This window comes from Bacillus rossius, chromosome 12 (genome assembly GCF_032445375.1).
Source record: "Bacillus rossius redtenbacheri isolate Brsri chromosome 12, Brsri_v3, whole genome shotgun sequence".
Taxonomy (NCBI): domain Eukaryota; kingdom Metazoa; phylum Arthropoda; class Insecta; order Phasmatodea; family Bacillidae; genus Bacillus; species Bacillus rossius.
Genome location: NC_086339.1, coordinates 50,044,657 through 50,072,385, shown reverse-complemented (window position 1 = coordinate 50,072,385; position 27,729 = coordinate 50,044,657). Strand labels below are relative to the sequence as shown.

At 37.1% G+C, this 27,729-nt stretch overlaps 1 protein-coding gene across 3 annotated transcripts in view; it reads right to left on the bottom strand.

Annotated features, from left to right (window-relative positions):
* LOC134537926 (mutS protein homolog 4-like) overlaps positions 1 to 27,729 on the bottom strand; it is a 75,841-nt gene that overhangs the window by 14,368 nt on the left and 33,744 nt on the right. For 2 of the 3 annotated variants that reach the window (XM_063378891.1, XM_063378893.1), the window contains 3 exons: positions 26,510 to 26,729; positions 25,856 to 25,957; positions 11,760 to 11,873 (listed from right to left, as the gene is read on the bottom strand). In XM_063378891.1, coding sequence (XP_063234961.1) covers positions 11,760 to 11,873; positions 25,856 to 25,957; positions 26,510 to 26,729 — 436 coding nt within the window. The remainder of the gene's footprint in view (positions 1 to 11,759; positions 11,874 to 25,855; positions 25,958 to 26,509; positions 26,730 to 27,729) is intronic. The other variant, XM_063378892.1, reaches the window with a different exon arrangement.

Sequence of the window (27,729 nt, the reverse complement as noted above, 5' to 3'; positions counted from 1 at the left end):
CATTAAGCAGTAATAATCAATAAAAAAATTTCTGCATTAAATGATACAGATATTATTCAAAAGTAAGATTTTCTTGAATTTGTTACATGTTGCCATGCGTGGATCAAAAGAATGCATAAAAGAGGTGACTAACTCCAAAAATGCATCACTAAATTCAATGAGGGTAACAATTTTTTTTTTTTTTTGGTAATTTAGATAAATTTACTAGAAAAAATAAGTGTTCTAGAAATTTAAAAAAGTCTGCATTTAAAACTCACTACAGAGCAAATTATGAATTGTTAAATTTTGAATTTTTTTTTTGTAAAACAAGGTAACTAAACATTTCCAGGAACAGGATTCACCACCGAAATGCCTCGTTGTTCCGTCTCCACCGCAGCCCTCAATTTCCACTGAAAATACGTTTGGGTCTGTGAGAGAGAATGAGTGTATGAATGGATGGATGAATGTGTTTAACATCTCGTCAGCATGATGAGTAGTGATACGAGGATTCAGCAATGACGGAATGAATGGGTGGGGAGGAAACCCACCAGTTCACAGCAACATCCGCCACATTATCCACTTGCAATAGATCCAGTACCGACCTTACCGAAAATCGAACCCAGATCACCTCGGTCTGAAGCAGACGAGCTGAGCACTCATCCACCGTGGCCCTCTCTGGGTCTGCTTGCATCCCGCTTTGTTCGTTTCGATCACTCTTTATAATCAATTATTTGTGAATGCAATCAACTAGTTAAATTAAGTCCACAAACAATTTTAACTAAAAGTTAGGGGAAAGTCAAAAATTGCATGAATAAGGATGTTAAAAATAAACATACAAATATAGAGAAGTGTTTCAGAACATTAGCCAACACACAACCTTATAAAAATAATTGCCTGGAATTCCTATGAATGGCAAATGGAGTACTAATTTTTTTTAATGTCAGCTTTGGATAAACAGTAGGGTCCTCCAAAAAAACATTTCACATCAAAAAGGAACAAGTTACATATATACAAAGGATTTTTTCAATAAAATATGGTGTATTTGGTTTTGGTATGCAATGCCAAAAAAAATATGGAAAAATTAGCACAAGCTAATAGCTGCCTGAAAAACATTCGCTTTGGGTTGCCTTTAGCATACATGATTACTAGAGATGGTGATTTATAGCATTTAAAATAATAACATTTAGCATTTTGAATTTGAAATTGAGCATTTTGTAGCATTTTTAAAAACAAGATTTAGCCAGTTCTCTCATTAAACATTACTGAAGAAAAGTATATATTTAAAAAGCATTAAATAATACTACACATATTAATTATTAACAACCATAGAAATAAAGATCTAGCACAACTACAAAGATAGCCTATCTTGGCAGGTTTCCAAACAACATTTTACCACTTATGAGTGCAATAAATTGAATAAGTTACTTAAAATTACATTAAATATTTTTTAGCCGTGTTCATGGCCATAGTTGATATAGAGTGCACAAATAATATTATTGAAACTCTTTTTTTTTTTCCCCCGCCTTCTTTTGGTTTTCGATCATGCCAGAAACCGTTGCTTGCCGTTTTACCGCCTTTTTTTCTTCATCCGATTTCTCGGTGAATCTTTTTTTGCAGCCTGATCCTGATGTCCCTCAGATTTAATGTGCTTTTCAAGTACATCTTTTTTTTCCACTCCAGACAGCGATTACATAAATTGCACATTAAAATATTTGTATCACTTTCGTAGAACTGTTCACTTTTGTATTCATTTATGTGATCGCGAATGGAAATGACGTTTCGCCCCATTTTTACCACGAGAAATAACAGCATACAATATCGTCGGTCTAATTAGCAAACCTCGTAACTCCCTGAAGACAAATTTTACAAGAGAAGCAAAAAACTGAATAACTTTTTTGTTTGTACTTAATATGTGTTTAAATCATCACATAAAACTTAAAACATACCCTGACGTGTGTCAATAAACTCTGTGTCAGTTTTTAAGTATTAAAACTTTTTTTAATGGAGTTATGAGGTTTTACAATCATAAATTCAAACTAAATATGGAGATACGAGGTTTGATAAGAAATAAATCTTCTTATTGGCGTAACTTAATATTAATATTAGAAAAATTTTGAGATGAATAATCATAACATTAAATTTATTCATGTATTATAAAAAGTATCTCTAACAATACAAGGGTTATTTCCGATATTGAACAGGACAGTATACAATACACAACAGCAATATTGTATAGAACATAAAATCAACATTGACTATGATTTCGTTTGAAATAACATCAAGATAAAACTAGCTTTTAATACTGATAAATCAGGCAAAATTACTCCAACAAATTAGAGAAAAAAAAATTTACCCTTCAGAAAATCTACACTTCAGTTTTGAAAAGGAAGGCTATCATAAAATAATTGATAGTCTGACTCCATAGTTGTTTTCAGGGACTGCAAATGGTCGTATTTAGTTTTCTTTATCTTCAGCCTCTCAGTGTACAGTGCTGGCAAACTATCAAATGGCTTAGCAGTAATGTTCTTTTTGCGAATAGGCAAGTTCTTCCACTCTTCTGTGAAACCCAACTTGTAGGAAATAACCCCATCTGGAGTGTACTTCAAGGCTCTGATGTCGGTAACACATGGATCCCCAGTTATTCTGTCTGGTCTGATAGAGCTATACACTTGAGCATGATCAAATTTCTTAACAAACTGTGAGTCAAATAATGAACTTCATACAGACGTGGATTTCTGCGTGCTTCCCTGCAAGTTGCAATGTAGTCAGCTGGAACATTAATCTTCTTGTTTTTCAGCTTATTTTCTATCTTCGAGTGCATGGAGTCTGCCTCCATTTGTGTTTGTCCGACCTCCAGAAACTTTTGCTCTATCGTTACACACTTTGTCACCGATATCTGTAAGAGTGCATTGGCGAGAGTCATATTTCTGTTCTGATAGCAGCAACCATCACTATACAGTATCAATTTGTCGTCATTGTTCCTCAAAGGTAGTTGCGACAAGATGAAGTTGCAAATTATTGTAGAAAACTCATTTGAACCAAAGCCCCCCCCTCCCCTCAGTCTCGTTCCACAGATAACAGAAGCCATCTTTGGTTTTCAAATCGAAAACAGTAAAATTGTGTACTGCTAACTTGGTTTTATAGTACAAACTAGACACATTTGATTTTGGGCACAAAAGTACTGATTGCAAGTCCATTGTATACACATGCTCTTCCTTGGCTTTATCAGATTCTTTCTCCAGTCTTGCTTCCATCTTCTTTTGTAGATGGTGTTTGTGGCTTTTTTCATTAAGATTGCCTGTATTAAAGGCTACACATGTGCTGCACTGATCTTTCTTGGGCTTAAATAGACTTAAATTGTTGTCCTCAAAAACTTGTGTGAATATGCAAGAACAGAGAGGTTGAACTCCTTTACTTGTGCACCACTCATCTTTGTATGTTCTGTACAACTGAATTTTGGATGTCCACTTTGGCTCTAAGTATAATTTTTTTGACGAAGCTCTGCAATAATGGGACTCGACTTTTGCAAGACTTGAAGGAAATTCTTCCAAAGATTTTCTTTCTTGAGCTTTCCGAAGTTTTGGTTCAGCATTGTTGCCCATATTTTCACTAGGAATTACTTTACAATCTCTTCTATTTGCAGCTTCTCCAAAAAACAGTTTGTGTTATCTCTTCATTAGGGTTATCTTCATCATCATTATTTGTTCCTTCATTCTGCCAGTTCAGTGCAGTCCATTCCCCAATGCACAAAGTATTTAAAAACATGGTTTTGCAAACTCGTTGTTTGTCATTCAAAGTCTTCAAGTAATACTTACAGGAGAATTTCCTCCTGGATTTATTTTCATCCTTTCTATCTGTAGCTCTCTGAACTGAACTATTCTCAGTAAGAAAGTTCACGAAGAGTTTCTTCTCTCCCCATTCCAATGACCAGAATTCTTTAAAAATTTGTTCTCTCACTGCATCTGTAATAGAACAGCACTTCAGAGCATTGTTTTCTTTTCTTACACACTTGCAATGGGGTTTCATTTTACGTTCTTTACTCTGTACATCATACTTCCATTTTCCACCTTCTGTCAATTTCTTTCCTTTGTATTCTTTCCCCAAATTGTGTGCATTTTTCCATTTGTTGACATTCCATAAACTTCCATCAACTTGATGCCGCTTCCTTCTTTACTCTTTGAAGACAGAGATTCATTATTTTCTGCTCGAGATGTTGTTGGCGAAATATTGTTCAGATTGTTTTGTGGGACTTGAGAGATCATAGCTGAAGCCAGGCAATAGCTATGATCATTGTACAAGTTTCGTGGGTTTTCTTTCACTACATTTGCAATACTGTCATTAGCTTCATCACCTGGAAACACTGGCATTACTTCATTCGGTAGCATGTCCTCATTTTCATTTGTTGTTAAGATTGGGGAATTATTTGGATCGTTTGTGGCCTCTGGTCCAACTATGTAGCGTTGCAGAACCCTGCCCTCCTAAATAAATAATTTTCTTTTAAACTTCTTTTGTATAAGTAAATATAAATAAGTCAATGTTTTTAGAGTGGTGTGTATGTTATGAGACGGTAGAATCAGACCTTATGAATATTAATATATGTTATTTTCACTTGCTCTGTGTTTTAAGAAGGTATTTTGTATTTTATTAGACATTTTATATCATTACTATTTTTTATGTAATTAATAACAAATGAGCCGCTGTACTAGATTTTTACCGGTTTAGGCCTACTTTTTCAGGTTATTTCTAAATGATTTTTATTTTTGTAAAGTAATTCGTATTATGATTATTGTTCTTAATTTTAATTAACGTGTTGCATAATTATAGATCAAGGAACTGTGTCTGGACTGTGTCTGATGTGTAGGGAGAGAGGCATGAGAGGCCTGTAAGTGGGAGTGAGAAAGGAACAGTGCTTCCCCGCCAACCGAGATAAAGACGGTAATTTCCCCCCTGCGTGGGAACTGAGTGATAACTGCTGTCTCGCGGTGTGGGAGAGAGAACGAGAATGGGAGTCCCCGATTTCGATGTGAAATTGAAAAGAGATAGATCAGGGGAAGCCCAGATCTCTGTATGTAAAAGGTTTTTTCATGTATTGTAACTTGTTCTGTGATTGGCTTGTATCTGTAAGCGTGAATGAAGAGTGCGTGTGATTGGTCGGTGAGGTCATGTGACGTCTACTCCCTGCGTGGAGGAGACGTGTCATGAGTTCAGTAGTAGTCGTCGGGCGATCGCTGCCAGGCGAGGCCGCGTTTCGGCAGCTCGCGGTTTTTCGCTAGGTGTGGCCGTGTTCTAGGCCGCACATATTTCGGATATTTCCTGCAAAAGATTGTTGAAAGACTTAATCGACATTATTTTGTTATTAATTCTCATCGCGCGAGCTGCGAGTATTTTCGACGGGCAGATGTACGTGTGAAACGAGTGAATGAAACATTGGGTTCAATTTGTCTATGCATTCTAATTGAAAAAATAAAAACAACAAAATTACAATCGGCGTTGAACATCTGTTTATTTATGTATGTAACGAATCGTTACAAATGGCGCCCGGTCGTGCGGCTTGAATTTGGACACGACCCTGAGGTTAAGACTGACATTTCGGCAGCGAAGAAGAAAATATAAACATTCTTAAAACAGTTGGTGACTACGATAACCTTTAAGGACAAAAATTTTTACGATTAATATTGAACAGTTCAGAAGAAAACGGCGACGTGTTTCCAGAACTATCGGCACAGCTGTGCGGCGAAGGCAGCTTTTCTCCGCGACGAGAGTCTACGGTTTCAATGAGTGAAGTGTTCCAGAGAACCGGCGGAAAGCGGTACATCGCGGGACAGAGCGACCCAAGGCGTCGTGGGACTTCAGGCCTGTCGCATCGCGGGACATCGAGATCGTCGCATCGCGGGACTTCGAGATCGTCACTTCGCGGGACATCGCGGGATGAATCGCCGAAAATAGCAAGTATGGAACTAAATTGATTGTATGTATTGTTTTTCTTTTGTATTGCGCATTCAACTAAGTTAACTAAGATTTGTTTTAATTTTTGTAATTGGTATAATTCATTATGACGATTAGTAGCCCAGTTGAGGTTATGGGGGGGTCAGACCAAATCATGCAGTTACTATTGGTAATGCAACAGGAAATGAAACAATACTATCGGGAAATTAAACAGGGACAACAAGATCTTATTAATACAATTAGACAGGGACAAAAGGAATTCCAACAGAATTTTACTCTAAAATTAGAACAGGGTCTAGCACAAAACACGCAGGAAATAAAACGGGAATTGTCACAGATGAAGGATGAAATTATTGAACAGGTAGCTACATGTACAAACAAAGTAGATGAGTGTGCAAATAATATGGCAGAAATGCAAGTGAAAAGGGAACTAATTAATGTAGAGATTTGTGAAAATGATTTAATAGTGTCAAAAGAAAATGTTGAAGGTATTGGACATGATGTAAATGAAAAATAAACATTGAAAACACATTTGAAAAATTTCATGATGAAGTAAAAAGGGAATGTTTGGATAATGTAGAGAAAACATTTTGTAAGATAAGAGTTAATGGACATGTGCACAGGATTTTGTGTAAACAGATGAAAAAAGTAGAAATTGAAATGCAAACGTTCTCAGATACACTTAAGGATGCATTTGCTGGGGAAGTAATCAGAGAATTGAGTTTTGCAAACTGCGGAGAAATGATGAAAGGAAAATTTTTTCATAACAGTAATGTGCCAAAATGTGGGTTGTGTGTCACGAATAGGTTACAAACTAAAATTTTCGCACCGATCCATGTGAGAAAAACTGTGCAACATGTTGTGAGGTTTTTTGTATGGAAACATGTGTACAGAACTATGGCCGAAATTGTAAACAATTTGTTAAGGGCACAGACAGTGGAAAGGTATGGTAAATGTACAGGGGTGATACAACCTCTGGAAACAGTGTTTGTCGACGTGTTTGGCCCACTGCCTAGATGGAGGGGAGGAGTCAAAACTAGCTTTGTTGTGTTTGATGTTTTTTAAATTTTTTGCAAATTTTGCAATTTTTTGTAATGTTTTACAGAATTTTTTTTTATTCTTTGAATTTTATACTTTTTTCATAATGGTTTGTATTTTGTAGAGTTTTGTATTTTTTGAATTGTGATAGGATAATATAGGAATGCACAAATAAGATTTATGACAGCAAATTTTTACAAGATTATTAAAGAGATGAAAGATAAATACATCAAAGTTAATGTGAACATTTTCTGTTTTGAAACAATAATAGTAATAATGGTATGAATTCTTTTTGAGTAGACAGTTACTAAAAATTATGCGAAGAAATGCTTTACATTGTGAGAATTGCATTGCACTTGTTTGTTTAATGTTGTGTCATGGGAAGGTGTCAACTGAAATTTATGATGAGTTGTGTTTTCGGAAAATGATATAGTTTTGAAATGGTTAAATATTTTAATGAAAATGCCACATATCGGTAATGCTAAATGTTTGTTTTGGATTGAATGACAGGGTGACAACATCCAATATTAAAGGTATGAAATGTAATACTAAACGTTAATGCATAACAGTGGTCGAGTTTTGAAGCTGCAGAAGCAGTTGTGTGTTCATGACGTCCAGAGTTCAGGTGAATTTTTTCGTTTTGTCCTAAATAAGCAGATGTTTTTTTTTTTTGTGTAATGTGGTTTGTGAAGCAGCTGGGGGGCCAGGAGGTTAATTTTAAATATGTTTCCGGCCTGGAGTCCGATGTTTTTTCTTTTTGCAAGGGTGCAACCCTTCTCCTTGGTCGCTCCCACCCCTCATCAAGGTTAATTTTATGTGCTGCTGTTGCTGAAAGGGAAGATATGGTTTGAAACCTAAGGAAGGGCATTGGTTCATGTAATTTGTTTTTGAAGAATAGAAGCAAACGTCTGAATCTTAATGAAGTATTTGTCATGCCATGACTATAGAATTGTCAACTTGTTGTTTATGGAAAATTAAGAGAGGTATTTAAACCTTAAAATTTGAGGGGTAATGACAAGTGCAGTGTATATTTGTGTATAGCTTTGTATAATTTTTTGTTTTAAATTTCATCAATAGGTTGGCCGAGCTGACTAGCAGCTAAAAGGGTTGTAATTGAGCGTCCCTTACCTTTCGGCTAGCTCAGGAGCTAGGAAGAAGGAAGCTAGGAATGAGGGAGAAGGAAGTTGGAAGGAAAGGAACTGTGTGCATTTTTTATGTGTGATAATGATGTTTTTGTGTAATTTTTATATTATGGTTAATGATACAAAGAAATGTAAGTGAATGTCAACAAATGAAAATGCAGTGTTGATAAAGAATTAAGTTTGGGTGTATTTTGGTGTAAATATTATGAGGTTGTGTAACTTTTTAATAACAAAGTTTGAATATGAGGAGGGATAAGGTAGTGTGTTATAAAAAAGTTTTTAAAGTTTTACATACTTAATTTAATGTTTTTTGGAGTTGCATTTGTGCTGGAAAGTTTACTAGGGATTTCTGTGTCTTAGGAAGTGATGCATCTATTTAGGAATTATAGTTCATGGATTATCAATGTTGAGCAGACTAGTTCTGATTTGGAAATAAGTGTTGTCCAGTGTTTGAAGTTATGATAGAGGTATTGGAAATACTTAGAATTTTAGAAGTTGTTTTTTGGATGGAATTTAGGAAAAATTTGTGTCAACAGTTTTGAAGCGATAGTGTTGTCAAAGTTTTATAAGTGCAGATATGAAGAGTGGAGATATTGGTTGATTTGTGGGTTAAAGTGGTTGTTCCATGAGATTTGAGGAGTTTATCAGAAGCAGCAGAGAATCAGAGTAACAGCGTTTTTTAAGGGATTTTAAAGAAGATAATTTGTTTTGAGGTTATTTGTTGTTGTCGTCAAGGTTTCTGCCGAGGTGTAAGTTTTTGTGTTTATCGTTGTCGAGGTGGTCGTGGAGATGTGATTCCTGGAGTTGAAGATTTTGTCGTCGTCGTTGAGGTAGTTATGGAGTTTATTGCAGCTGGTGTTGAGGTTTCCACAGTTGTAAAAGTAAGTTGTACAGAGTTTTTTGTTGTTATTGAAGATTCTTCGTTGACCAGGGGGTGTCTGCTTGAAGCTTGTAGAGAAACCAGTTTCAAAGTTATTTGTATTATGCACTAATGAGAGGGAGATAACCATTTGTTAAGAATTGTTGACACTTTGTAGAAAGAGACATGTTTTCAAATTTTTGGGTGTTTATCAAAGAATTGAGATTGCAGTTTTTAAGTAATAACATTTTGTAATTTCTATATAGACAAGGATTTTAATTACTGGATGCATTTATTTCACAGGATGTTTTTGTATTTATTTTGTACATATTAGCTTTTTCACTTAAGTAACTTTTCAATTAAATATAGTGTTAATTTAATTGAAAAGTTGGGGGGGGGGGGGGTTATGTAGCATTGCAGAACCCTGCCCTCCTAATTAAATAATTTTTCTTTTAAACTATTTTCATGAATGTAAATATTTCTTAAAAAGTCTTTCTAATGATATTTTACCGTTTGTTATATATTTTAGGGTTGATATTTTTTACTTGGTATGTTTTTAAGAAGATATTTTGTATTTTATTAGACGTTTTCAATCACTACTATTTTTTATGTAATTATTCACAAATGAGCCGCTGTACTAGATTTTTGTATGTTTAGGCCTACTTTTTCAGGTTATTTATAAATGATTTTTATTTTTGTAAAGTAATTCGTATTATGATTATTGTTCTTAATTTTAATTAACGTGTTGCATAATTTATAACGGTTCGTTATATACAAAAAAATAAACAGATGTTCCGCCAATTTTAGTTTTTTTGTTTCATTTTTTCACAATTAGAATGCACCGACGAATCCCATTATTTTCACAGTTTTACTCACTCGTTCATCACGTACATCTGCCTGTCGAAAAATGCTCACAGTTTGTGCGATGCGAATTAACGAAAAATAATATTCTTCAGTAGTCTTTCACTGCAAGTACACGAAGATGATGCGACCTCGAACAGGGCCGCACCCAGCGAAAACAAATTTCGCTACGAGCCGAACGCCGACGAAGGTGGTCGCAATTTCTAATTTAATACTGTTCGAAAGAAAATAAAACAAATTAGGTTGACTTAATACTCGGCCTGGCTCTGACCACCAACGTTAAATTATCCATTAGCAAATTACATCATAATTTGGCGAGAAGCCACCGAACGCGACCTACTGGTGCAGCGATCGACAGACGACTGGTGAAGTCTTGTCACAGTCTCCTCCACGCAGGGAGTAGACATCACATGACCTCACCGACCAATCACACGCACGCTTCATTCACGCTTACAGATACAAGCCAATCACAGAACAAGTTACAATACATGAAAAAACCTTGTACATACAGAACTCTGGGCTTCCCCTGATCTATCTCTTTTCAATTTCACATCAAAATCAAGGACTTCCATTCTCGTTCTCTCTCCCACACCGTGAGAGAGCAGTTATCACCCGGTTCCCATGCAGGGGGGGAATTACCGTCTTTATCTCGGTTGGCGGGGAAGCACTGTTCCTTTCTCACTCCCACTTACAGGCCTCTCATGCCTCTCTTTCTAACCATCACACCAGCCCAGACAGTCCAGTGATTTATAATTATATTACAACACGTTAATTAAAATTAAGAACAGCAATTATAATACAAATTACTTTACAAAATTAAAATCATTTAGAAATAATCTGAAAAAGTAGGCCTAAACAGGCAAAAATCTAGTACAGCGGCTCATTTGTGAATAATTACATAAAAAATAGTAGTGATTGAAAAATATAATACCAGTTTCTGTATCACTGCCGCTTACAAAATCACCTTCCGCCGCTCACAATACATGGCTTGTTGTTTGATGCATGCCAAGCTGCCCTGCCCTCAGATAAACCCAGAAAAACACATTTTTAAATTTTTTCTCAAAAATGTTTACAAAACAAGGAGGGGGGCTTATACGCGGGCGGGGCCTTTACACGAGTAAATACGGTAGTATATTGTTATGATCTTTGGAATGGTCATACAACACATAACTGAGTATATAGTAGTACCAAAAACCAATTTTTGACAAAAAGTGGAGTTACGAGGTTTGCTAATTAGACCGACCAACGTGAAACACAGCCAGAAAATGAGACTTACAATTGTTAGCGCAGCGAAGTAGAGATTTCGCAATATGGTGGCCTAAAAACTTGTACTCTGCAAGATGACGGACAATCTTCCATCTAGTTGTTCTTTGCTTTGTTTACAATCGCGAGGCACAGATGGCCATTCTTCATTCACTATTTACGAACAATAGTTGTTGTGAATGACGTGACAATAAGATACTTGTGCTGAATACGCCATAAAATGATGGTTTCTTTTAATACTGAACTAAAACAAAATAAAATTGTTAAATAAATTGTGTAGAGTGAAGATGAATCTACTTTTTTACCTTGATTTCGCATTTATCTCGGAATAGTCTAGATTTCACATTTTATAGCGGAAAAAATATAATTTAGCATATTTTCGCATCTATTTCACGAAAACGAAAAATCACCATCCCTAATGAATACTTATCATGGGATCATAATCTTCACATGGGCAATTTTAAAATTAGATAAATATAATCAGTATCCTACAAATTTTGATCCTCTAAAGTAAAATTAAATCCTGAAGAATTGAGTGAAACTAATGAATTTACTTTATCAATGAAAATACATGTACAATTACATTGGATGTATCATTTACGTTCACTCTATAAAGGTACATTGTTTTAAGTTTAACATCAATGGTCATGCAAATAAAACCGACTGCTTACTTCCAACACAAATGTTGATGCATTTGTTTCAATGCTGTCATCAAATCCTATTCTGGAAAATATACGATCTGCAATGCGAAAAGTTGCACTTTCTGCAGGAACGAAGCAACCAACCTGAAATAAACAGTAGTTACTAAATAAAACTACATATTAATTCTCTTCACAGACTTTCCTCAGTATTATTTAAAATTCTTTTCAAACAACACTACTTTATGTGACTACATTTAATGATATCATAGAAACGTTAAAGTTGGTGATGCTAACTGAAATCTTCAGCAAAATATGCATTCGTTATAACCACATAATTTTCCGAAGAATAATTTATAAATGGAAGTTTGTTCATTCCTTCCACATGGGAGTAGTAACAGGATCACAGCCACCAACTCAAATAATATAACATTTTTTAACGGTTTAGACAAAACGGATCTAAACATCACAAGTACTGAATAGTTCTGAATAAAAAAACTCATGTTGTTGTCCTGATTTTCGTCGTCCTCAATTTACATAAAAACGCAAAACACAAATTCAACTAAAAGGTTTAGTTGGAGAACATCACTTTGCAGGTCTGACAGTTCCATTGAGGTTATGTCTCTCTGTCACACGACTGTTGGACAAATTCTATAGCACCAAATCACACACAAAATTTAGCTCTCACACACACACACACACACACACACACACACACACACACACACACACACACACACACACACACACACACACACACACATATATATATATATATATATATATATATATATATATATATATATATATATAGAGAGAGAGAGAGAGAGAGAGAGAGAGAGAGAGAGAGAGAAGATTCAAACAATAAGAACTATAGTGTTATTAGAAAGAGCTACTGCCCACAACATTCAACATTATATTAAAATGAGGTGAGTAATGGTTTGTCAATGACCCAACCTCTGCACATATCTAAATTAAAGTGGTACTGAGCATGCTACAACCCAACAACAGAGCTAAGCATCTCCATGCTTGGTAGAATTGGCAAAATGATTCCTACTGGTTGTAGAGCACGTGTTTCTCAGCACAATTAAATACATTTTCCATGCGCCTCAAGTTAAATATAGCTCGGGACGTCTGCCGTAACACATGCACAAACAACAGCAACATAGATTCAACTTGCTGAAAAGGATACAGTACTAGAAATATTAACAGTGATACAAAATGTATTTTGTAATAAATGATTGTCCCAAAATAAAAAAAATTATAGTAATTTAACCAAAAGAACTAAAAATTAATTCACAGCATCCTCAAACTGTACACCAATCCCTTCCTTAGCACGACTGATGCGTTCCTAAAAATGTTCATGTTATTCAAAATCGCGTCTTCTGAAGCATTTGTCTCCAAAAATAGCATAACTTATTTACTTAATGTGTTCCAAATGAGCAGGGAAATATCATTTACATAAAATAAATGCATAGAATAACACTCAATGATAAATGTCACCTAGGGGCGGATCCAGCGTTTGATTTCAGGGGGGCGAATGTACGAGGGTTATTTTTTTTTCAACCTCCGATCGGCTGTAATAAAAAAAAGGGAATGAATTGGGAAATTATTTTAATGTCAAAAGAAATGTACATCTTTACTCTATTTTTTCACATAATTACCGTGCAGATTGAGGCATTTGTCGTACCGATGCACCAGCTTTCCAATACCCACTGCATAAAATGATGCCTCCTGCCTATTCAGCCACGTTTTAACAGTCCCCTGCAGTGTGATTACAGTTTCATTTCTCCATGGCATGCCCATTAATCGATACCCTAATCGCTCGTACACGAATCGACACGTCTCGTAGTGTTTACCCCCTTCCACCAACCATGTGGAGCGGCCAACTCACACCTCAGTTGAAGCTTGGTTATGGGAATGTCAACATGGCTGCAACGATAAACTGGCACCGAGTGACTATCACCTTTTCCCCACGTTGAAAAAGTGGCTTGGAGGACGACGCTTCAACACCAATGATGAACTGCAGAGCACTGTTAAAACGTGGCTGAATAGGCAGGAGGCATCATTTTATGCAGAGGGTATTGGAAAGCTGGTGCATCGGTACGACAAATGCCTCAATCTGCACTGTGATTATGTGGAAAAATAGAGTAAAGATGTACGTTTCTTTTGACATTAAAATAATTTCCCAATTCATTCCCGTTTTTTTATTACAGCCGATCGGAGGTTGAAAAAAAAATAACCCTCGTATGTTTCAAAAGTATTTAAAATGGGAGAGTCCTGGGGTCCACCCCACGGAAAAATTATAGATTTTCGCATGCAAAATGGTGGGTTTGAAATGTCAAACTTTTGGTATAGTCGGTAAAATTTTTCACCGAAAATTAGTTTTAGTAAAGATAAAGTAATAAAAAAAATACAATAATTAAAGAATGGGCATACATTTGTAGTAATAACTAAAATTAAAATGTCTTGTACATATAATGAATGTGCATAACTAGAAGTTGCAAAACAACAGTTTTTCTTTATCAACCTCGCAGCCATAATGGATATGCAATAATCAGGGTGTCTACCAGATCTAGTAAATGAAATTCCCTGATTTTTCCAGGTTTTCCAGGTCTAAAACTGAATTTTTCCAGGTTTTCTGTAACACAATTACGACATTCCACAAAACTGAAAAAACTGCATAACAGTACATTGACGGGTTTCAAAATATTTCAACTCACTTAAATTATTAAAAAAAAAACTTCCAGACGTGGCCAAAGTGACTCAATTGATGGCAAATAAAACATGCTGCTACAAATATTTCACACACTTTTGCAAAAACATAAGTAAAAGGAAGCTCCCATCAATTTCCCAGTGACTCAACTTTTGCGTCTATTGCACTTGCTTCAGAACGAGCCAAATCCAACACTCGAGCCTTCTTCAACTGCAATGCCTTGATCTCCTCTTCAACTCTTCTTTTTCTGCCTTCTTCTTGTCTGTAGCTTCCTTTCTTTTTGTTTTGTTTGCAGGGCTTCCTTACGCCTACAACTAGCATTTATTACATACTGTAACATGGACTTGGTGATATCAACATGCTCTACACCTCCAGAACGTTGAACAAAGTCGTACATCTGTCTTAGTGCAATCAGTATTTCTTCCTGCAAGTTTTCAGTGAGCAGATTAGAATTCACTGAAAATCCTCTTTCCAATGATGCATTTCCATTGGAAAGTACCAACATCATACTCACAAACTTTAGAAGGCCTGTTTTGGCAGCTACTGTATGGGCCTTAAGGATGAGCATCCACAAGTGATCAAAGCGCCAGTCTTCTCGAGAAAAAGACGAGAACAGTGCTTCAGAATCTTGCGAGGAACATACCAACTGATATGATCACTCAATGTTATCAATTCTTGTCCTTATAGCCACTTGTTTTGAAGACAACATTCTAAACTGTAATTCACACGCTGTTTCCTCACACGCAAATTTAAAGCCACAGACGGACATAAGCAGGAAATTCCCTTGGTAAGTTTGTACTTCAGGGGACTTTTGTCTTGAGTTGTTTTACCATAACCTTTAAACAAGTCCTAACATCATTTTTCAGTAACAGGACAGACTTTAATGGTACTTTCTCTTTCTTGATGGCATGGCATGCTGCATAACCCAACTTGATATTGTTAGCAGACAATAGATTTTCCTGGTTATCTACATCCAATCGAGATACATTGCGTTTCTCCCTAAAGCTCTTCAGTACCTCTGGTTTCAAAAACTTTCCTGCCAGCTAATAAAATGTCTACCAGTGAATCATAGAGAAAAGGTGCCATGGGTGCTTCACTTTGGAACATTGTGAGAAACAATTCCAGCTCTGATATCAGAGTAGAAGAATGTCAATTTTACTTCTAGAAGATTATCTTCAAGAGCACTTTTCACTACACTGAAAGACACAGATGAAATAGAAACTTCACTAACAAATTTCTTTAGGTGGGATAAAGTTTTCATGGCACGCTCAGCAACTGCAGTATTCCATCTGATTGCACAAAATTTCTTGGAAAAAAGCTCTGATCCAGTTATTCTAATGTAATCTGCCCTCCTTGCAGGTACATGCATAAACAAATAGTAACTGTGCCTGAAAAAACTAACAACATCCAATTGTATAGCAGAAATTCCAGTTTTGAAAGCACCATGGACCGTATGAAGTCCACAGCTACCAATTTCTAGCAACGATGGTGAATCTTCACCAAAAGTGTCTGTGATATGTATTTTCAAAGCTAACAAAAATGCCCAGTTTACGTTGAGGGCATCCATAGATACTTAAAATTAAATGCACCTGTCGGTATAATCCGAACGTGGGAAGCACATGCTGCAGTACGTACATCAGCAGGATAACAGACCAGCTTGAACCAGTTTGTATCACGTGATTTAACGCCACTTCCGAATTCGATGGTAAATAAAAGAAAATGGACGTGGGAACTGTTCGTTATTTTCCATCCAAAAATAAAATAATGGGACGCGATACACTTGATGCTACGTCAATGCAAGCAGATCAATAAACAAAAAACGTATTGACAACTACAACCTACCAAACAAAAATTCCCTGATTTTTAACAAAATTCCCTAATTTTTCCCTGATTATTCCCTGATTACAATATTCCCTGATTTTTCCAGGTTTTCCAGGCTTTCCAGGGTCAGTAGACACCCTGAATAATGCAAGTCCGGTCAGTCTGTCTTCCTTTGTGGTAGATCTCAACCACGTCTTAAGTCTTCTCAATGTCGAAAATGTTCTCTCTGCCGAAGCGACACTTACAGATAAGGTGACTAAGATTTTCAGGAGAATGTAGATGCCTGGATACAGCTCCTCGTCACACGAAGCGAGAACATCGAGAGCTGTGGAGGGTATTGTATTGTTAATTTCTTTCTCACGAGTACACTTCGCCTCCCATTATCGAACCTTGGCATTAAGTTGTCTTTCCACATTTTCTAGCCCATTCACTCCAAGGAGAGAGCCATACTTTGTAGAAATTTTTTTGGCATTTACATGACTAGAAGAGGAAGTTGGTAAAAAAAAGCTGACAGGCTGTGTTGCATTTCTTCCGAAAACCGATGTTTTAAATCTTCGACAATGTGCTCAAGAATGGGAATGAATACAGCTCTTCGGAAATATTCAACAGGGTTCGTTGATGGGTAATTTTGTCTGTGTTTTTGCCTTTTCACAAGTCGAGGTTCGAGGTATAGTTATATTTATATATACACCAAGTTCCTAAGCAAGACCATCAGCTTCTTTCAAAAGTTGAGAAAATAGCTCTTCGCAATGTGTACGTTTTGTATTTAGAACAGAAAGAGTATCTGCCAGAATATCTTGGGCAACCTTAAGGTCTATTGAAGTCTTCTGATATAGTCTACTCAAAGGAAGAGTGTCTCCCAGCATATCAGATAAGCAGATGACTGTGACAATAAATTCACTCTCACAAAGTGCAGTCAAAAAAGTCTTTGCTTTTGGCAGCATCTTTCCAAGATGCAACACACTCTAAAGCCTGAGCTACTTTCAGAAAAGATGTTCGGAACTGCACAACGCCATCGTGTCTTTCGATCCAACGAGTTTCACACTGTCCAGAGAGTTGGTGACATAAAACTTTCTTGAGTAAAGCTGAGCATTTTGATGATACAGTGAAGAACGAGATTATCGTTTTCATTGTTGCAATAGTATTTTGAACTGCTTGGCGGCTGGAAGATTACGATATGGCCAAATTAAGAGTGTGATTGTGACATGGACAGTGAACAGCATTCACAGCTTCTCGCCTGACTTCAGCCACAGCACCACGAATTTCTGACACCATGACACTGCACCCATCTGTGGATATGCTAACACAATGGCTTAGGTCAAGACAGTGATGCTTTAGAGCAGAAAGTACTACTTGCCCAATATCTTTGCCACTTACAGTTGGTTCATATACTTCATCATGGTCCTTGTCTTCACTGTTCACAAATTGTCGAACATTTAAAAATTGTAAAAAATCTTCGTGCACTGAATCTTTGTGTACATACATCTAAACAAGTGTTAACTGGGACTCGTGAAGCATCAGTAGTTTCGTCGAACATGATGCTACTCTCACTGAACACTGTCCTGTCACTGCCTACAGTAGGTTACTGCCGAGAAGGCAAGGCAGTCGTCTGTTGGCGCGGCGTATAGTTGTGGAGGGGGGTTGGTTGTGGTCACACTGCAACTCTCCTCACTCCACCCTCCACTCCAGTAACGGGACAGCCCAGCTTGTCGCCTGCTACCCCCTTCCAACATTCCAAGTCACGCTTTTCCCTTGAGCTCAGGACAGCTGAAAAGTTGAAGGATGAAGTAAACATGCCCAGAGTGAAGTTACTCTGTGTCAATGTGACACACAGCTATCAATATTTCTGTTTCATGTAAGACATTGCGCGGGCCTTTATGAATTTGGCACCATCGATTTTGATTCCCTGCGTGAAGAGGGGGGCGATCGCCCCTATCGCCCCCCCCCCTGGATCCGTGCCTGATGTCACTCTATTTACCTTTATAAGCTTACCATCAAATATCTTGTATGAGGGTCAAGCCATGGTATTAAATGTGTTACGGAAGGAAGACACACCCATGTACATCTCAATGTTACAGAAAACTGAAAACAAATAGAATTTTGACATTTATGCAGCAAAACACTTTACATCAACACTCTACCTTACCATGGTTTACTTAAATGTAGCACCTGAGAATCTCAAGTAATTAATTTTTTTCTGCTATGTTACGGAAGGAATAAGAAATGACATTTAAAGAACAGGTGTTCAACCAGTGTTAAATATCTGCTATTTTATAATTCCAAAGAGTTTACAATTTTTACTAAAGATGTATCCATGTATAAACTTATATTACACACAACACAGAAATTTTGTATTGATATTCAAACAAATTAAAGTAAAGATTTTCCGTACATACCACGTTATGGAAGGAACAATATGTCACATATGTTCACTTATCTTAAAAACAGAAAATTTTTGTTCCTTAAACACAAAGATGATGAAAATTTAAAAATACAGGGTAGTTTATTAAAAATAATAGTTTTGGGAATTATTGATAGATTTTTTCTTCCTTTGAAGTTTTAAGAATATTTAATTCTTTTTTGATTTACAAGATCAATATTTTTTATAAATTATTAAAACTAGTGTTAATATATTTTGTATTTCCTTTATTTATATTTTTTTTGTGGTTTGCTTCTTTTTTCTTTTAGTTATGATCATTTTTTAATTACTTTATTGAGATTGGAATATATTGTTTTATCTTTATTTTGATTAATTTTTGTTTATATAATATTTAGTGTTTTTGATTTGTATTTTATAATAAATATATTTACTTTTTGGGTTTGTGAGGCTACTTTAGGGTTATCACTTTTGGTTAATTTAATTCGTGGGTTTGGTAATGATTATTTTATATCATTTAATTTATTACAATGTTAAAGTTTTTATATTTTTTTAAATTTATAATCCCTTTTTGTTATTATGGTTTTTGATGATTAGTTCATATATTATTTTTTTTTTTATTATATTTAATTTTTACTTTTTTTTTTTACTAGTTCATATTATTATAGAATTAGATATTTTTTTGGCTGTGATATTATTTCTTATTAACTTATTTTATTAAGTTTTATTATTTGTAATTTAATAATTTTGGCTAGTGGGTCTATTTATCAATGTAGCGATTATTTTAATTTTTTTTTTTGGACCTACGCCATTGCTAAGAACTTTTTCTGTTGAAGAAAAACTAAATAAATAAAATAAATAAATAAAAATAAGAAACCTGCAGGAACCCTAGTCATTCCGTATGTTCAAGGGCTTTCAGAAAAAATAAGACGCCTGGGAAACAAATATGGACTTCAAACAGCATTCCATTATAAATCTACTATTAAAAGCATTGTTACAAAGGTGGAACGAGCCACAGAAAAATTACAAACTCACAACTGTGTGTATCAGATCCCCTGTGAATGTGGCCACATGTACGTAGGTGAAACGGGCAGAGCTCTATCCACCCGAATCAAAGAACACAAAAACAACTGCAAGAAGGGTGAAACCCTAAAATCCAAACTTGCTAAATATACATGGGAAAATAGCCACAAAATTCTCTGGGAAGACTCCACACCACTCATACAGGAATCCGATAAAATGAAAAGGAAAATCAAAGAATCAGCCTTCATCATTAGCAATAAAAATATTTTCAGCCAGCAGAGCATTGAATTAAAAAATATGTGGATCCCTTTGATAAAGAGAGAAACATCCCTGCAGCACAAAACAATAGCCAATTTTAAATTTTTCCTAACCTAACTAAAACTAAGTGTATTTGGGAGGGGTCCGAGTTAGGGAGGGAGCTAAGTGTGTCTCAGGCCGAAGCCTATACGTAGGGCCATGCAATTTTCGCGATCGCGAAAAAACGACGAAAAACGCAAAATATTCATTAAATCTGATTTTCCCACGAAATTCACCTTTTTTTTACAATTCACGATAAAACACGCGAAAAACGCAAATAATATTTATTAACTCCTTTGTTCAACACAACAGAGACAGTGCCAACTTGTACCACTTTACTACAAAAATAATATGCAATACGGTTTATAACTGTAAACACGGCAAGAAATTTCAACAATCCTTAAAAATCTGACGTGAGTAGAGTATAAAACTTTTATTCTCAAACATTCATGCGGTAAGGGATGTGGATTGGAATCCAAATGGTATTTATTTTCCCCCGTAGCAACGTTACCAATTTATAATATATTTTTTCTAACCTTAGATAACTTGTATATATAAAGCTGTCGGAAAAAAATTAAATAGAACCATCCGTCGAAACGATTGTGATAATATATGTTATTAACGAAGTCACGCGCCATCTTCTTTGTTGATACTGCAAATTTGACCGAAGAGTCACAGACTCTTTCTATGGATAGATGTGTCTATCCAGATGTAGAAAGCCGCTCACCCGAACAGTTCCGAAGTTTTCCGATCGCAAGTAAAAAAGCACCATAATTAAAGGATTAAAATATTTTTATTTTACTGTCATTAAGTATTTTAAATAACGCCAACCTAACCTAAGATAACGTTTAACTTCGGAAGATTTCAGGTTGTGCTTGTGGTTTCTATTTGAACTGTAAGTTATCCATCCAATACAGCACAATGTTTTTAAAAGGCAATATTGCCACTATTCCAAAATGGCGCCGTTCTGGAAATGTTCAGTATTCACAATGTATGCAACACATCAGGTCCTGAAATTTAAAAAAAAAAATTTTGGAAGTAATTAATTGTTGGTTAGTTCAACATGCCAAAAACGTGTAAAGGAATTTAAAAGTGATGGCTTTTTTTATTTTTGATGAAGGAAGTAAAATTATGATGTGCAAGTATTGCACAAGTATTGTATATAGTGTGGAGTGGCTGCTAAAAGACTTGATTCCTGTAACTGCAGTCTGATACTTCAGGCCAACCATTTCAAGCATTGTTGTACATTTTAAATAAATTATCAATATAAATACAGTATACCTATATATATGTATATTTTTTTAAAATTTATTGCAAGGTATATGCATTAAGTGGCTTGCATATAAATGCATTATATATTATATGCTAACTTAATTAGTTTTAATATGCTATTCTAAAGTTAATAAAGTGTATATATGCATATTTGTATAGGAAATTCAATGAAAAAATAATTTAAAAAAATAATATTATTTGCCAGTAATTTTTTTTGCCGATTTTTAACACCGCTTTTCAGTTTTTTTAACGAATTTTTATACCACTTTTACCTGTTTATAATGACGAAATACCTCATTTTTATTCACCACTTTCAGGTGGCCCTACCTATACGCCTTAGTCATGCTGGAATTAGCCATGCAGGGAGAGGGTCGCATGCATCGTGTGCTAGGAGGGGATTGGCCAGCCATGGCAGCGATTGGCACCATGTCTAACTCCCCTCACTCTTAACTCTAAACTACTAGATAAGTTGGGCCCAGGTAAAACCTGCATATATCCTTGTTGACAACAACAATTCTTTGCTTAATTTTGTGTGTTTTTAGTTTTTTTTGGGTATTTTTATTTATTTATTTTATTTATTTAGTTTTTCTTCAACAGAAAAAGTTCTTAGCAATGGCGTATGTCCAAAAACTTACATCAAGTCATGCACTCCCATTGCACAAATCTTTTAAAGATAACAAATATGACACTGCGTAGAGAGAGATAGGTGATTCTGATTACGTACTTATCATCAGCGGTTGGTTGGCTTGCCTCCCCGGGCGTGACCAACTCACATCACGTACCATTCCATGAACTTTCCAAAACATCCTTTACTGGCAATGAAACCGATATTACCGACTGGATACCGTATTTACTCGCGTAAAGGCCCCCTTTTTTCCCCAAATTTTCGACTTCAAAAAGGGGGGCGGGGCCTCTACGCGGACGGGGCCTCTACGCGAATTTGGAAGAAAAAATTATAGATTATTCTTTTCTTCAGGCATTAAAACCAACATTTATTAAAAGCAAAATGAAATACCGCCAAATCTTATATAAACGCCAATTAAATTTTGATTTAAAGAAAACAGCTGACGGAACAACTAGCCACTAGTGCGACGTGCGTCTTTGTGCTAATGAGGTAGAGATGGCCTGGAGGAAGAGCAACAGGAGGGAGAGACAGAGGCGTGGCTTAACCTCCCTCCTGCCAGCTAGCCAGCCAACCAGACAAAGGAATGTTAGAAATACCGATTTCATGGTACGAGTACCAGTTTTCATAGGTAATTCCTTGTCGTACTACCGGTATAGTTTCTTTTGTCGTAGTTTTAGAAATCCAAAATTATATTATTTACCATTAGGTAGCGGTAAACAAAAAACGAAAACCAGTTTTAGACATAAGGTTAGTTTAAAAAATTTAACTGTGATGGTCATGTTACATTAAAAAAATGGTTTACAAAAATACCTCGCAATAGTTATGGTGTAAACGCACAGCATAACACGTTTAGAGTACCGTTTTTATCACCGTAAAGCAGGTAAACACATTTCACTAAAGGCATAGTAGGTAGAGGTAGAAAATATTTACATACAGTTAATATGTTCTGTTAACAGTTAGCATGCATATCATTCTTTATCTGCATCTACTCCCCCTCCTCGTCAACATCGTCAACATCGTCGGCGTCAGAATCTTCAGTGTCGTTCTCACTTACGCTGCTTTCCCCGCGGTTCTTCCACACTTCATCATCTTCCGTGCCGTCTAGTGCGTTCGATAGGCCAGTCACATTGAAACTTTTTGCCACAGTTTCCACAGGAATGGCACGCCATGCTGCAAGAATCCACTCGCACACAGTAGACAAGGAAGCCCTCTTCATTCTTCCTGTTGGTGTCAACGTGTGTTCGGCAGATCTCATCCACTCGCTGTACTGTTTCCTGAAGTGGGTTTTGAAAGACCGGTTCACAACAACGTCTAGAGGTTGCAAAATCTTAGTTAAACCTCCGGGTATTATGACAAGATCGCACCTCTCTTCTCTAACCCTCGATGTCACCTTCTCCGTCAGATGGCCTCTAAAACTATCCAACACTAACATGGAGCGTTGACGTAGAAGACCACCTGGCCGTGAATTCCAAACTTTGTTCAGCCAGTCGACAATCAAGTCTTCCGTCATCCACCCCTTTATCTGTACACGGACAAAAATACCATCCGGCATTTTTTCCTTCGGCATAGTTATTCTAGCGAAGATCAAGTACGGCGGGAGTTTGCGGCCGTCAGCCGTTATCGCGAGCATGACAGTGGCGCGCTGTTTCTCTGCGCCGGTCGTCCTAATGGAAACTGATCTCTCGCCCACTGGGTTTATCGTTGTGTTCTCAGGCATGTCAAAATAAATTGGAGTTTGATCAGCATTTCCGATCTGGGAAAGCATGTATTGGTGCTGCTTTCGTAGCGATATCACATAGCGCTGGAAGGCCATCATTTTCTCTTCAAACTGCTCTGGCAGTTTCTGTGAAACCGTAGTTCGCCTACGTATTGAAAGATATTTCCTGCCCATAAATCTGCGAATCCAGCAATAGCTGGCACGGAATTCGGTGTGTGGAATGTTCATTTGTCTTGCAATTTGATTTGCCTCGACTTGTATCATTTCCGTTGTCACAGCATATCCCGAATTCCTTGTGTCCATTATATATGTATAAACTTCATCTTCAACTTGTGGGTACTTGCATTTTCCTCCACGGAAGGTGCGTTTATTTTTTGGGGCCTTTTCCAGTTTTTCTCGTTCACTAACCCAACGCCTGACACATTTTGCATCCACGTCGAATTTCCTCGCGGCAGTGCGTTTACTGTGTTCGGCCGCGTAAGCTATGACCTTTACCTTAAACTCGACTGTGTAGCTCCCCCTTTTCCCGCCCATTTTCATGTTTACGGTAACGAAACACGCACGCTCAAACAATGCAACAATGCAACTGACAACATGTAGCATGAATCGGCCCGAGCGCGTGAAGCGTGGCAACACTGTGTCGGCCCGAGTGTGTGAAACATGGCAACACTGTGTCTGCCAGTAGCGCTTGCTGACTGCTCCACCCACTTCTCTCCCTCCTTCACTTCCCCTCTTCCGCTCCGACAACGCTACGCATCAACACATGCGCGAGAGTTCAGCTTTCTTTATCTTTATGTCGTTTGAGATGCGACTAACTGCGTACGTGTGTCACGCCTCACGACAGTCCTACTGAGGGTGGACAAACTGTAACAACAGTCTCTGTATCACTGCCGCTTACAATACATGGCTTGCTGTTTGATGCATGCCAAGCTGCCCTGCCCTCAGATAAACCCAGAAAAACACATTTTTAATTTTTTTCAAAAAAATGTTTACAAAAAAGGGGGAGGGGCGTATACGCGGGCGGGGCCTTTACGTGAGTAAATACAATATTATGCTTATTGTGTATCACCGCTTGGTTCGCACCAATCCTGTCAGGCCCGTGATTATTTTTTTCATTGCACCATTAATTTAACAACCTTTCCATGTGAATCATCTGTTCATTTCTGTTCCGGTATCTAATGTAAAATATACAAACATATTACCGCTAGTACAACCAACAGCATCAGACTCATATAGACGTTTCACAGAGTCCTTATTTCGTACGATTGTGCGCACAGTTGACTTGACTAAAACTAAAGTGCGATCAACATAAGTGTGGCCTTCATGACATTCTGCACGCCGTAATACTTCTAGTTTTGTCTCAAAATACTTGAAAACGATGCATTCTGCTCTCACTTAGAAGCTGTGATTCCAATATGATTCCACCTACAGGTGCTTGTGCACGTACAGTTACTGGCAGACGAATGAGCAGACGCTGTGTATTGTGCGAGTTCCCTGCCACTGGCTAGACTGAGTTCACGGCCCGGTCTGTGGCCGAGTGACAACGGTACGGCACGGAGGCATACGCGCAGACGTAAAAACAAATTGGGTCCTTTACACTCCATAGCTGCAACTGAACTTGCCATAGCTGAAGTTTGCACAACGGCCGATAGCGTAGTCAGACATGTGTGCATCTCTTCCCCCCTCATATAGAAAACTGCATGCCACAGCACATCTGTAGTTTACCGAGTTGAAGCAGACTTCGTGGCCTCATGGCGACGTTTTTTGCCCGTGGTGATTTTACAGACATGCTATTCAAGACTGGGGCAGTAAAATTAACACGCACTAAATGAATTCATGCAACTTGAAGACATGTTAAGAGAGATTGGTGTACACGAATTTATAAGAAATTTTGCCAAGTACAGTAAATGGCATTTAAGAAGTTTCTCAAAGTACTTAGAAAATTAGACACCACAAGAGAAAAATTATTAAAAGGGTAAATTGTATATGATATATGTCAAATGCTACGATTTTAAACTTATGCAGGAAATTGTCTTGGATTTTATTAAGAGTGTTATACTGTATGCATTGAGGAAAACCATAACAAGAATTTTAAAAAAGTTAATATTTATCCTTAATGAAATTTAAAAAAAACTCTGCTGGCTTCTTGTTTTAGTATTGGGGCAGTGGATCTGTTGTGTTACAAAGAGCTGAAGACCACAAAATATTAAGTAACAAGATTGCTTGTAACAAAATTTTGAATGCTTGACTTCAAATGACTATGAAATTAAGCCTGAGTTACCTGTGCCATGATCTGCAATAGGGCGATCTGCCGAATGTAGATACTTTTCCCACTCATGTTGGGGCCAGTTATAAAATGAAAATTGTAACTGCTGGATGCGGACTGTAAGAAAACAAAGGAACATATGCAACACCTTATGCAATTCAGAACATTTACATTCTTCTGAAACTAAAACATTTATTGCTGAAGAAAAAAAATATTCTATGGCTGGATTGGTAATTGCATGAACACCTGAATTTTTTACTTCTAGTAACTCATAAAAATAAGGTGGTATTACCTGAGCCACAATCTAAACTAAGGCAATGTGTCGAAGGTAAGAAATGTTTCAACTCTAAATCACCTACAGCTTTACTAGGCGCATGTACTTTACAATAATGAATTCCATAAAAGTAATTTTTATAATAAACATACCTAAGAAAGAGTAGGCTTCACAGTATTTGAGTATTGTTATACATATTATGCCATTCTCCCGTGTTAGCCACAAGAAAGAATCCTTTATAAAAAAAACTGTCTAATGTTGTGTATTTGCAACATTTTACTGACTCTTTGTAATGTGAGTCTAGCAACTTAAAACTGCACCACTTTTCTCCATTACAAAATAATGCTTCTCACTGTGACACAAACACACCAGTGTTAAGGTTGCAATTTGCATACCACATCGTTTGCAACGGGCTCGGTGCGGCAGATGAAGTCGAGCATGGGGTGGCGACACCGCTTGAGGTCGAGCAGGTTGGCGAACCTGGGGCGAACGTAGTTGCTGATGCAGCTGATGTGAGCCAGCGAGAGGAGCACGTCTGTCAGGACGATGTTCTCGCACAGCTTGTACAGGCAGCCAATGTGAGTTCGGATGTCCGCCAGGAGCCGGAACACCACTCTGGGGAACATCGGTACAAGAACACTTAGTGTACCATATCTCAATACAATTATTCTTGCACTGGTAACTTTTAAGTGATATTACTTCCTTTTTAGTAGAAAAAATTGGATTCCATGGTTTTCTTTTGCTATGGAATGTGTCAGATTTTTTTACTATAGTGTTTCTTTTGTGAGTTTTTTGTTGTGTAATTAGTTTTTTTAAAATTCTATTGATTTATATTGTTTCATTATTACATCGCTGTCGCACTGGGGTTGGAAATAGCTACGCGCTGTGAGTGTCTACCGGACATGGGCGCCACCACGTGGTTCAAGGACATGTGGACCCGGCTATACCCTCTCAGGGTCGTGAAGTAACCCAAGTGTGACGAGGCTCGCAACCCCCTATACAACGAAATACGACCTGCCAGCCCGCTGTAATCTTACCGCAGGATGGTTGTCTGGGCTCTCCAGGCGGCCCCCACGCCTCAGCCTCGGCGCAGAGAAGAACACGTGTCACAGTTTGAACAGGTTTTATTGACTCTCCATTCTACACCTGTATCACCCTCGCATCTCGCAATATCAGTCACAAACTGCCAACGGCAAAGAAATCAGCTTACAGCAGGCCAGGACACTCCAGTTCTGGCCTAGTAGTTATAATCGTCATCTGGTTCGAAATGTCCGCCCAGGGACTTAAATGATTATTAAAACAGTCTACCTCCCAGAGTAGGCCTCGAAGAAAAATAAAAGGTTCAATAATTAATTAATACCAGATGGATGTTAACAGATCAGAGATGCAACAGTTAAGTCCACGAGGTGTAGCGGCTACGTCCTACTCCGGGTGGCGATCGAGAGAGACTGGGGTTTTGCCAGGGTGTCATGGCAGAAGCATCATCTTTAACGTTAGTTGCCGAATACTGTGTAAGAGAACCAACCCTTTACAACTAGTTACCTAACAATTATACATGTTACCCTGATAAAACATTAATTACAAAGATGTTCAAATGAGAGAGACCCGCGCCGGG